Source organism: Ranitomeya variabilis, chromosome 3 (assembly GCF_051348905.1).
Source record: "Ranitomeya variabilis isolate aRanVar5 chromosome 3, aRanVar5.hap1, whole genome shotgun sequence".
Classification (NCBI taxonomy): domain Eukaryota; kingdom Metazoa; phylum Chordata; class Amphibia; order Anura; family Dendrobatidae; genus Ranitomeya; species Ranitomeya variabilis.
This window is the reverse complement of record NC_135234.1, coordinates 642832922-642846173: the sequence shown is the minus strand read 5'-3', so window position 1 is coordinate 642846173 and position 13252 is coordinate 642832922. Positions and strand designations below refer to the sequence as shown.

General features: G+C 49.4%; 1 protein-coding gene across 2 annotated transcripts in view; it reads left to right on the top strand.

Moving 5' to 3' along the window:
- Nucleotides 1–13252, top strand: part of LOC143816817 (retinol dehydrogenase 7-like) — a 104386-nt gene that overhangs the window by 56893 nt on the left and 34241 nt on the right. For both annotated transcript variants that reach the window (XM_077297679.1, XM_077297678.1), the window contains exon 3: nucleotides 3964–4222. In XM_077297679.1, the coding sequence (XP_077153794.1) occupies nucleotides 3964–4222 (259 nt within the window). The remainder of the gene's footprint in view (nucleotides 1–3963; nucleotides 4223–13252) is intronic.

The following is a 13252-nucleotide window of genomic DNA, read 5'->3' as shown; positions in this document are numbered from 1 at the left end:
TTCTGCCCCCCAGTGTCCAGCATTCTGCCCCCAGTGTCTCCAGTCCTGCCCCCAGTGCTCCAGGATTCTGCCTCAGTGTGTCCAGCATTCTGCCCCAGTGTCTCCAGCATTCTGCCCCCAGTGCTCCAGCATTCTGACCCCAGTGTCTCCAGCACTCTGCCCCCACTGCTCCAGCATTCTGCCCCAGTGTGTCCAGCATTCTGCTCCCAGTGCTCCAGCATTCTGCCCCAGTGTGTCCAGCATTCTGCCCCAGTGGCTCCAGCATTCTACCCCCAGTGCTCCAGCATCCTGCCCCAGTGTGTCCAGCATTCTGCCCCCAGTGCTCCAGCATTCTGCCCCAGTGGCTCCAGCATTCTACCCCCAGTGCTCCAGCATTCTGCCCCCAGTGCTCCAGCATTCTGCCCCCAGTGTCTCCAGTCCTGCCCCCAGTGCTCCAGCATTCTGCCTCAGTGTGTCCAGCATTCTGCCCCAGTGTCTCCAGCATTCTGCCCCCAGTGCTCCAGCATTCTGCCCCCAGTGTCCCCAGCACTCTGCCCCCACTGCTCCAGCATTCTGCCCCAGTGTGTCCAGCATTCTGCCCCCAGTGTCTCCAGTCCTGCCCCCAGTGTGTCCAGCATTCAGCCTCAGTGTGTCCAGCATTCTGCCCCCAGTGTGTCCAGCATTCTGCCCCCAGTGTCCCCAGCACTCTGCCCCCACTGCTCCAGCATTCTGCCCCAGTGTGTCCAGCATTCTGCCCCCAGTGTCTCCAGTCCTGCCCCCAGTGTGTCCAGCATTCAGCCTCAGTGTGTCCAGCATTCTGCCCCCAGTGTGTCCAGCATTCTGCCCCCAGTGTCTCCAGCACTCTGCCCCCACTGCTCCAGCATTCTGCCCCAGTGTGTCCAGCATTCTGCCTCTAGTGTCTCCAGTCCTGCCCCCAGTGTGTCCAGCATTGTGCCTCAGTGTGTCCAGCATTCTGCCTCAGTGTGTCCAGCATTCTGCCCTCAGTGAGTCCAGTATTCTGCCACCAGTGTCTCCAGTCCTGCCCCCAGTGCTCAGTGTGTCCAGCATTCTGCCCCCAGTGTCTCCAGCATTTTGCCCCTAGTGTCTCCAGCATTCTGCCCCAGTGTCTCCAGCATTCTGCCCCCAGTGTGTCCAGCATTCTACCCCCAGTCTCTCCAGCATTTTGCCTCCAGTGTCCCAGTGTGTCCAGCATTCTGCCTCAGTGTGTCCAGCATTCTGCCCCCAGTGTGTCCAGCATTCTGCCCCCAGTGTCTCCGACATTCTGCCCCCAGTGCTCCAGCATTCTGCCCCCCAGTGTCCAGCATTCTGCCCCCAGTGTCTCCAGTCCTGCCCCCAGTGCTCCAGGATTCTGCCTCAGTGTGTCCAGCATTCTGCCCCGGTGTTTCCAGCATTCTGCCCCCAGTGCTCCAGCATTCTGACCCCAGTGTCTCCAGCACTCTGCCCTCACTGCTCCAGCATTCTGCCCCAGTGTGTCCAGCATTCTTCTCCCAGTGCTCCAGCATTCTGCCCCAGTGTGTCCAGCATTCTGCCCCAGTGGCTCCAGTATTCTACCCCCAGTGCTCCAGCATCCTGCCCCAGTGTGTCCAGCATTCTGCCCCCAGTGTCTCCAGCATTCTGCCCCAGTGTCTCCAGCATTCTGCCCCAGTGTGTCCAGAATTCTGCCCCCAGTGTGTCCAGCATTCTACCCCAGTGTCTCCAGCATTCTGCCCCAGTGTGCCCAGCATTCTGCCCCCAGTGCTCCAGCATTCTGCCCCAGTGTGTCCAGTATTCTGCCCCAGTGTGTCCAGCATTCTGCCCCAGTGTGTCCAGCATTCTGCCCCCAGTGCTCCAGCATTCTGCCCCAGTGTGTCCAGCATTCTGCTCCAGTGTGTCCAGCATTCTGCCCCTAGTGTGTCCAGCATTCTGCCCCAGTGTCTCCAGCATTCTACCCCCAGTGTCTCCAGCATTTTGCCTCCAGTGTCCCAGTGTGTCCAGCATTCTGCCTCAGTGTGTCCAGCATTCTGCCCCCAGTGTGTCCAGCATTCTGCCCCCAGTGTCTCCGACATTCTGCCCCCAGTGCTCCAGCATTCTGCCCCCCAGTGTCCAGCATTCTGCCCCCAGTGTCTCCAGTCCTGCCCCCAGTGCTCCAGGATTCTGCCTCAGTGTGTCCAGCATTCTGCCCCAGTGTCTCCAGCATTCTGCCCCCAGTGCTCCAGCATTCTGACCCCAGTGTCTCCAGCACTCTGCCCCCACTGCTCCAGCATTCTGCCCCAGTGTGTCCAGCATTCTGCTCCCAGTGCTCCAGCATTCTGCCCCAGTGTGTCCAGCATTCTGCCCCAGTGGCTCCAGCATTCTACCCCCAGTGCTCCAGCATCCTGCCCCAGTGTGTCCAGCATTCTGCCCCCAGTGCTCCAGCATTCTGCCCCAGTGGCTCCAGCATTCTACCCCCAGTGCTCCAGCATCCTGCCCCAGTGTGTCCAGCATTCTGCCCCCAGTGTCTCCAGCATTCTGCCCCAGTGTCTCCAGCATTCTGCCCCAGTGTGTCCAGCATTCTGCCCCAGTGTGTCCAGAATTCTGCCCCCAGTGTGTCCAGCATTCTTCCCCAGTGTCTCCAGCATTCTGCCCCAGTGTGCCCAGTTTCTGCCCCCAGTGCTCCAGCATTCTGCCCCAGTGTGTCCAGCATTCTGCCCGCAGTGCTCCAGCATTCTGCCCCAGTGTGTCCAGCATTCTGCTCCAGTGTGTCCAGCATTCTGCCCCTAGTGTGTCCAGCATTCTGCCCCAGTGTCTCCAGCATTCTGCCCCAGTGTGTCCAGCATTCAGCCCCCAGTGCTCCAGCATTCTGCCCCAGTGTGTCCAGCATTCAATCCCCAGTGCTCCAGCATTCTACCTCCAGTGCTCCAGCATTCTGCCTCAGTGTGTCCAGCATTCTGCCCCCCAGTGTCTCCAGCATTCTGCCCCAGTGTGTCCAGCATTCTGCCCCCAGTGCTCCAGCATTCTTCCTCCAGTGTGTCCAGTATTCTACGCCGGGTCCCCCGGATCGCCGCTCTCAATAATAATAAAAAAAAGTTATTCTTACCTGGCCGCTCTCATGCGGCGAAGGCGAAGCTCCTTCCACTCAGCTGAAGTGCACACTTGTCGGCAACTAACACTGATGTCAGACTCCGGCAACGTGCGTGCTGCAGCTGACGTCAGCTACCAGCCTCTGATTGGCTGGCGGCTGTTAACTATTGACGTACGTACCCGCATATCAATAGTTTTGCCGCAGCGCCGCTAAGGGCCCGGTTTAGCCTGCCGGTAGGGGCCCGGTGAGCAGATGAGACGGGGCCCGATGCTAGCGCCCTCTGCCCACCGGGCCCCATACTCCAGTCAGGGCAGTAATGCCCTGATGGCGGCCCTGGGCGTTGGGGTCCGGGGCCTCCTATCTTCATAGGATGACATCATCTTCTTGTCTTCATGCTGCGGCTCCGGCACAGGGGTACTTTGTCTGCCCTGTTGAGGGCAGAGCAAAGTACTGCAGTGCGCAGGCGCCGGGCCTCTCTGACCTTTCCTGGCACCTGCGCACTGCAGTACTTTGCTCTGCCCTCAACAGGGCAGACAAAGTACGCCTGCGCCGGAGCCGCAGCGTGAATACAAGCAGAGGACTTCATCGTAAGAATATGGGAGGTGCTGGACCGGACCGCGACGCCCATCGGATCGGACCGGGACCGCCCCTGGGTAAGTATAATCTAACCTCTTTTTCTCATCTTTCAGGATACTTTGGTGGCTTATCAACAGGATTACAGAATGCTGTAGATAAACCCCTCATGCTGGTGGGCTTAGCTCATCTTCGATTTTGGGGGTGAAAGGTTCCCTTTAAGAGCATTTTGACAATTTTACAGTTTCTATTAAAATCCGTATTATGAAAAGTTACTTTTTTATGCAAATAAGCAAGAAATTTAATTTTGCTTCCCAGCAATGTTCTTACATTATGCACATGTTTTACAGGACTCTGGGGTCTGATGAATAATGCTGGCATTGCCATCCCTGTTGCGCCCAACGAATGGCTGACTAAAGATGATTTTACCAAAATTTTAAATGTGAATCTATTAGGACTTATTGATGTGACACTCAAAATGTTGCCCATGATTCGAAGAGCACAAGGTCGTGTTGTTAATATGGCAAGTGTTGCTGGAAGAATAAGTATCTGTGGTGGAGGTTATTGCCTATCGAAATATGGGGTGGAAGCCTTCTCAGACATTCTCCGGTAAGCAGTATTACTGAGCATTATTCATTACCTATATATTCATAATGGGGATTATTAGCATTTTAATTTGTGCTCCCTAATAATTATTCCATCTATTGTACCACCCCACATCCAAAAAAGTTAGGACGCTGTGTAAAATGTAAAGTAATCAAAGATAGAATAATTTAGAAATCTCTTATAGATATTTAATTAATGTCAGAACAGAGAACACAGATCAGAAGTTGAAAGACATTTTTCCATTTAATTTGAAAAAATGAACTCATTTAGAAATTGATGGCAGCAACGCATCTCAAAAAAGTTGGGACAGGGATTATAGAAGACTGAAAATGTAATGGTACTAAAGTAAAACAGCTAAAGGGTCAATTGATGATCAAATCATTGTATAAAAAGAGCATGTTAGAGAGGCAGAGTCTCTCAGAAGTAAAGATGATCAGACGATTATCAATCTGTGAACAACTGAGTCTTAAGATTGTAGAACAATTTCAGAAAAATATTCCTCCCTAAAATTGAAAAAACTGAACAACTCTTCAACATATTAATTAATGATCTGGTAGAAGGTTTACACAGTAAAATATTGATATTTGCAGATGATACAAAACTATGTAAAGCAGTTAATACAAGAGAAGATAGTATTCTGCTACAGATGGATCTGGATAAGTTGGAAACTTGGGCTGAAAGGTGGCAGATGAGGTTTAACAATGATAAATGTAAGGTTATACACATGGGAAGAAGGAATCAATATCACCATTACACACTGAACGGGAAACCACTGGGTAAATCTGACAGGGAGAAGGACTTGGGGATCCTAGTTAATGATAAACTTACCTGGAGCAGCCAGTGCCAGGCAGCAGCTGCCAAGGCAAACAGGATCATGGGGTGCATTAAAAGAGGTCTGGATACACATGATGAGAGCATTATACTGCCTCTGTACAAATCCCTAGTTAGACCGCACATGGAGTACTGTGTCCAGTTTTGGGCACCGGTGCTCAGGAAGGATATAATGGAACTAGAGAGAGTACAAAGGAGGGCAACAAAGTTAATAAAGGGGATGGGAGAACTACAATACCCACATAGATTAGCGAAATTAGGATTATTTAGTCTAGAAAAAAGACGACTGAGGGGCGATCTAATAGGGAAAACATCAAAACACAAAGATAACGGACGAGCTCTGGGTGATGGAATCTCGAGCTGACCGTGAGCTAAATCTACCACACAACTAATAGTAGCCAGGGAGCATACCTGATTAACCCTAGATGCCACGCGCCAGCCGGAGGACTAACTACCCCTGGTAGAGGAAGGAACAGACCTGGCTTACCTCTAGGGAAATACCCCAAAAGATGATAGCAGCCCCCCACATGTAATGACGGTGAGTTTAGAGGAAAAGACATACACAGTATGAAGGTAGATTTAGCAAAGAGAGGTCCACTTACTAGATAGCAGAAGGATACAAAAGAGGACTTCACGGTCAACTGAAAACCCTATCAAAAAAACATCCTGAAATTACTTTAAGACTCCTGTGTCAACTCATGACACAGGAGTGGCAATTTCAGCCCACAAGAGCTTCCAGCTACAGAGAATAACAAAACTGCAAACTGGACAAAAGATACAAAACAAAAGGACAAAGTCCACTAAGCTGATCAGCAGACTAGTAGCAGGAACATGCAACCGAAGGCTCTGGTTACAATGATGACCGGCAAGGAAATGACTGGAGAGCAAGGCTAAATAGGAAACTCCCAAACACTGATGGCAGCAGGTGAACTGAGACAGCAAAGACACACAAGTCACCAGTACCACCAGCAACCACCAGGGGAGCCCAAAAGCGGATTCACAACAAATAACCATGTATAAGTATATAAGGGGACAATACAAATATCTCGCTGAGGATCTGTTTATACCAAGGAAGGTGACGGGCACAAGGGGGCATTCTTTGCGTCTGGAGGAGAGAAAGTTTTTCCACCAACATAGAAGAGGATTCTTTACTGTTAGGGCAGTGAGAATCTGGAATTGCTTGCCTGAGGAGGTAGTGATGGCAAACTCAGTCGAGGGGTTCAAGAGAGGCCTGGATGTCTTCCTGGAGCAGAACAATATTGTATCATACAATTATTAGGTTCTGTAGAAGGACGTAGATCTGGGGATTTATTATGATGGAATATAGGAATATAGGCTGAACTGGATGGACAAATGTCTTTTTTCGGCCTTACTAACTATGTTACTAACTATGTTACTATGAATATCCCACTATCTACAGTACATAATATCATCAAAAGATTCAAAGATTCTAGAGAAACCCATGGGACAAAGGACAAGCCCAACAGCCAATATTGGATGCTTGTTGTTAGGATTGGCGGATTGTGCTAATAAATAACTAATAACATGCAATAGCAACCCGGGGTCAACGGTGCAGAGATGGAAAACTGCTGCTAGTAAACAATGACGGAACACAAGACGAGCAATTGCCTATACACACTGGGTTAACGTCACTCCATGTGAACAGGACATTGAGTTCCAACCTCTGTTACTCCACAGAGACGAACAGTACAGAAACGAACGAGCTGCTCTGCAAATGAGCTGTGTCACTTGCACACAGAAACGAAAGAGCTGCTCTGCACTGAGCTGTGTCACTTGCACAGAGAAACTAAAGAGAAGCTCTGCAACAGAGCTGTGTCACTCCACACAGAAAAGAAAGAGAAGCTCTGCAACTAAGCTGTGTCACTCGCACACAGCAATGGAACAGATGCATTGCAACTGAGCTGTGTCACTCGCGCACAGAAACGGATCAGATGCTCTGAACTTAATAAACTGACTAGGGCTGTGCTTGCTCTGGAACTCTGCTGTGCTAACCGCAAACATGTAGGAACCAGATGCTAAGCCAATGGCTAGTTGCCCCCACTGACGCTAGCTACCTGCCTATGTGTACAGTCCCAAAGCTTAGACAGACTCATAACACTTGGAGACAGAGTGGAAAAGACTCTCTTACATAGCCATGCATAAAATGATACTATCTCACCGGCGTGCACCTCAGAGAGTGTTTTAAACATTAGGCTCCACCCCACTCACGTCCAGCCAGTCGTGACATCGCCTGCAGGCCAATCCAGAGCTGCCACATCATGGTCATGCTCACTAAGGTGATTTCTGGACTTGGGCTCCAGAGTGCTGGACTGCACCTGAATATTACTGGTTACTAAGGGCTTGGCTGGAGAGCCACCAGTAGCCAAACGAACATCACAAGCCTGAGCAAGATGCTGGGACCAACGTGTATGATCAGAAGCACCCGCAGTGACTGAAGCTGAATGGGAGACAGCAGAGGCAGATAAGGCTTGTGATTTATTTCATGCAGCAGGAGAATCCCGATGCCTAGCACTTGTGACCTACGGGCACTCATACGGCACCGCATTAAAACAGACATGATTCTGTCATGCATAATAACTGCATGGACTCAGAGATCCTTCCAGAAATCATTGTCATTGAACCACAGTTTGCCTTGCAATCCATAAATGCAAGTTAAAGCTCTTTAATAGAGTTGAGCGACTTTTACTTTTTTAGGATCGAGTCGGGTTTCGCGAAACCCGACTTTGTCAAAAGTCGGGTCGGGTGAAATCGGCCGATTATTGCGTAAAGTCGGGGGCCGACTGAAACACGACACCCAATGCAAGTCAATGGGGAATCAAAGTCGGCAGAGAGTGGAGGACAGGAAAACACCTGCAGTGCCCATTTTAATGCCAAAAACATCAATTCTTATTACTGAAACTTGTCAGTCTTAATTTACTTTATAATAATAGTTAGGCATTGAAAACTGGGGGTCATTTGGCTAAAGTTGTGGGGGGTAGGGCTGGCTCAAGTTTTTCGTGGGCCCAGGAAATGCGGAATACGTCACGGCGGTGGAGCAGGGAGAGGTAAGTATTTCAACTTTGGAAGTGCTGTGATCCTGAGCAAGCAGTGGGGGCCCACTCATTGGCACTGGCACTGGGCCAGGGCCCCTCATAGTATGGCTGTGTGTTTGACGGCGGGTGGCGCCTCCCACCGGCAGAGACACTTTTGTGTACTATGAGGGGCCCTGTGCCAGTGACGTCACCAACGAGTATGCCCCCCCACCTGATGAAGGAACCTGCACTTTCATCTGCACCTTCCTCTTTGTCCCCGTGTAAGGTGGTATAGTATGCGGGAAGGGGAACCTGACTTTCAGCAGGGTCAGATTCTGGCTGTGTAGAGTGCAAGGGGAATGTAGTGGTCTGGGTCAATGTACCAGCAGACTCATCTAGCAGTGGCTGGGCAATGGGCAGGATGAGGAGGAAACACAGATATAGGCCCAAATAATAAAGTGGGCTAAATGCAGTTCAAAATTGGTAACAGGACTAAACAGGCGGCATTGCTTTGTTCAGCGGAGGACAACTGTAATGAGAGGCTGACACAGTTAGTAGGCCCAAAAAAGTAAGTAGGCTAAATGCAGTTCAAAATTGGTAACAGAACTAAACGCCCGGCATTGCTTTGTTCAGCGGAGGACAATTGTAAGGACTGGCTGACGCAGTGAGTAGTCCCAAATAAGTAAGTAGGCTAAAAGCAGTTCAAAATTGGTAACAAGACTAAACTGGCGGCATTGCTTTGTTCAGTGGAGGACAATTGTAAGGAGTGGCTGAAACAGTCAGTAGGCCCAAATAAGTAAGTAGGCTAAAAGCAGTTCAAAATTGGTAACAAGACTGAACTAGCGGCATTGCTTTGTTCAGTGGAGGACAATTGTAAGGAGTGGCTGACACAGTGAGTAGGCCCAAATAGGCACGTTGGCTAAAAGCAGTTCAAAATTGGTAACAGGACTAAACTGGCAGCATTGCTTTGTTCAGCGGAGGACAACTGTAAGGAGTGGCTGACACAGTGAGTAGGCCCAAATAAGTACGTAGGCTAAATGCAGTTCAAAAATGGTAACAGGACTAAACTGGCGGCATTGCTTTGTTCAGTGGAGGACAATTGTAAGGAGAGGCTGACACAGTGAGTAGGCCCAAATAAGTAAGTAGGCTAAAAGCAGTTCAAAATTGGTAACAGGACTAAACTGCCGGCGTTGCTTTGTTCAGCGGAGGACAATTGTAAGGAGTGGTTGACACAGTGAGTAGGCCCAAGTAAGTAAGTAGGCTAAATGCAGTTCAAAAATGGTAACAGGACTAACCAGGCGGCATTGCTTTGTTCAGCGGGGGACAACTGTAAGGAGAGGCTGACACAGTGAGTAGGCCCAAATAAGTAAGTAGGCTAAAAGCAGTTCAAAATTGGACTAAACTGCCGGCGTTTCTTTGTTCAGCGGAGGACAATTCTAAGGAGTGGCTGACACAGTGAGTTGTTATGGTTCTCAATGGCAAGAGAACATAGCCCAGCAAACATAAGAACTAGCTCTTGGAAGGATGGAAACTAAACTGACCATGAACTAAACCTGCCGCACAACTAACAGTAGCCGGGTAGCGTAGCCTGCGTTTTATCCCTAGACGCCCAGCGCCGGCCGGAGGACTAACTAATCCTGGCAGAGGAAAATATAGTCCTGGCTCACCTCTAGAGAAATTTCCCCGAAAGGCAGACAGAGGCCCCCACAAATATTGGCGGTGATTTTAGATGAAATGACAAACGTAGTATGAAAATAGGTTTAGCAAAATTGAGGTCCGCTTACTAGATAGCAGGAAGACAGAAAGGGCACTTTCATGGTCAGCTGAAAACCCTATCAAAACACCATCCTGAAATTACTTTAAGACTCTAGTATTAACTCATAACATCAGAGTGGCAATTTCAGATCACAAGAGCTTTCCAGACACAGAAACGAAACTACAGCTGTGAACTGGAACAAAATGCAAAAACAAACAAGGACAAAAGTCCAACTTAGCTGGGAGTTGTCTAGCAGCAGGAACATGCACAGAAAGGCTTCTGATTACAATGTTGACCGGCATGGAAGTGACAGAGGAGCAAGGCTAAATAGCGACTCCCACATCCTGATGGAAACAGGTGAACAGAGAGGATGATGCACACCAGTTCAATTCCACCAGTGGCCACCGGGGGAGCCCAAAATCCAATTTCACAACAGTACCCCCCCCCCTCAAGGAGGGGGCACCGATCCCTCACCAGAACCACCAGGGCGATCAGGATGAGCCCTATGAAAGGCACGGACCAAATCGGAGGCATGAACATCAGAGGCAGTCACCCAATAATTATCCTCCTGACCGTATCCCTTCCATTTGACCAGATACTGGAGTTTCCGTCTGGAAACACGGGAGTCCAAGATCTTTTCCACAACGTACTCCAACTCGCCCTCAACCAACACCGGAGCAGGAGGCTCAACGGAAGGCACAACCGGTACCTCATACCTGCGCAACAATGACCGATGAAAAACATTATGAATAGAAAAAGATGCAGGGAGGTCCAAACGGAAGGACACAGGGTTAAGAATCTCCAATATCTTGTACGGGCCGATGAACCGAGGCTTAAACTTGGGAGAAGAAACCCTCATAGGGACAAAACGAGAAGACAACCACACCAAGTCCCCAACACAAAGCCGAGGACCAACCCGACGCCGGCGGTTGGCAAAAAGCTGAGTCTTCTCCTGGGACAACTTCAAATTGTCCACTACCTGCCCCCAAATCTGATGCAACCTCTCCACCACAGCATCCACTCCAGGACAATCCGAAGATTCCACCTGACCAGAAGAAAATCGAGGATGAAACCCCGAATTACAGAAAAAGGGAGACACCAAGGTGGCAGAGCTGGCCCGATTATTGAGGGCAAACTCCGCTAAAGGCAAAAAAGCAACCCAATCATCCTGATCTGCAGACACAAAACACCTCAAATATGTCTCCAAGGTCTGATTCGTCCGCTCGGTCTGGCCATTAGTCTGAGGATGGAAAGCAGACGAGAAAGACAAATCTATGCCCATCCTAGCACAGAATGCTCGCCAAAATCTAGACACGAATTGGGTACCTCTGTCAGAAACGATATTCTCCGGAATACCATGCAAACGGACCACATTTTGAAAAAACAGAGGAACCAACTCGGAAGAAGAAGGCAACTTAGGCAGGGGAACCAAATGGACCATCTTAGAGAAACGATCACACACCACCCAGATGACAGACATCTTCTGAGAAACAGGAAGATCCGAAATAAAATCCATCGAGATGTGCGTCCAGGGCCTCTTCGGGATAGGCAAGGGCAACAACAATCCACTAGCCCGAGAACAACAAGGCTTGGCCCGAGCACAAACGTCACAAGACTGCACGAAGCCTCACACATCTCGAGACAGGGAAGGCCACCAGAAGGACCTTGCCACCAAATCCCTGGTACCAAAGATTCCAGGATGACCTGCCAACGCAGAAGAATGAACCTCAGAAATGACTTTACTGGTCCAATCATCAGGAACAAACAGTCTACCAGGTGGGCAACGATCAGGTCTATCCGCCTGAAACTCCTGCAAGGCCCGCCGCAGGTCTGGAGAAACGGCAGACAATATCACTCCATCCTTAAGGATACCTGTAGGTTCAGAATTACCAGGGGAGTCAGGCTCAAAACTCCTAGAAAGGGCATCCGCCTTAACATTCTTAGAACCCGGCAGGTAGGACACCACAAAATTAAACCGAGAGAAAAACAACGACCAGCGCGCCTGTCTAGGATTCAGGCGTCTGGCGGACTCAAGATAAATTAGATTTTTGTGGTCAGTCAATACCACCACCTGATGTCTAGCCCCCTCAAGCCAATGACGCCACTCCTCAAAAGCCCACTTCATGGCCAAAAGCTCCCGATTCCCAACATCATAATTCCGCTCGGCGGGCGAAAATTTACGCGAGAAAAAAGCACAAGGTCTCATCACGGAGCAATCGGAACTTCTCTGCGACAAAACTGCCCCAGCTCCGATTTCAGAAGCGTCGACCTCAACCTGAAAAGGAAGAGCAACATCAGGCTGACGCAACACAGGGGCGGAAGAAAAGCGGCGCTTAAGCTCCCGAAAGGCCTCCACAGCAGCAGGGGACCAATCAGCAACATCAGCACCCTTCTTAGTCAAATCAGTCAATGGTTTAACAACATCAGAAAAACCAGCAATAAATCGACGATAAAAGTTAGCAAAGCCCAAAAATTTCTGAAGACTCTTAAGAGAAGAGGGTTGCGTCCAATCACAAATAGCCTGAACCTTGACAGGATCCATCTCGATGGAAGAGGGGGAAAAAATATATCCCAAAAAGGAAATCTTTTGAACCCCAAAAACGCACTTAGAACCCTTCACACACAAGGAATTAGACCGCAAAACCTGAAAAACCCTCCTGACCTGCTGGACATGAGAGTCCCAGTCATCCGAAAAAATCAAAATATCATCCAGATACACAATCATAAATTTATCCAAATAATCACGGAAAATGTCATGCATAAAGGACTGAAAGACTGAAGGGGCATTTGAAAGACCAAAAGGCATCACCAAATACTCAAAGTGGCCCTCGGGCGTATCAAATGCGGTTTTCCACTCATCCCCCTGCTTAATTCGCACCAAATTATACGCCCCACGGAGATCTATCTTAGAGAACCACTTGGCCCCCTTTATGCGAGCAAACAAATCAGTCAGCAGTGGCAACGGATATTGATATTTAACCGTGATTTTATTCAAAAGCCGATAATCAATGCACGGCCTCAAAGAGCCATCTTTCTTAGCCACAAAGAAAAAACCGGCTCCTAAGGGAGATGACGAAGGACGAATATGTCCCTTTTCCAAGGACTCCTTTATATATTCTCGCATAGCAGCATGTTGAGGCACAGGCAGATTAAATAAACGACCCTTAGGGTATTTACTACCCGGAATCAAATCTATGGCACAATCGCACTCCCGGTGCGGAGGTAATGAACCAAGCTTAGGTTCTTCAAAAACGTCACGATATTCAGTCAAGAATTCAGGAATCTCAGAGGGAATAGATGATGAAATGGAAACCACAGGTACGTCCCCATGCGTCCCCTTACATCCCCAGCTTAACACAGACATAGCTTTCCAGTCAAGGACTGGGTTATGAGATTGCAGCCATGGCAATCCAA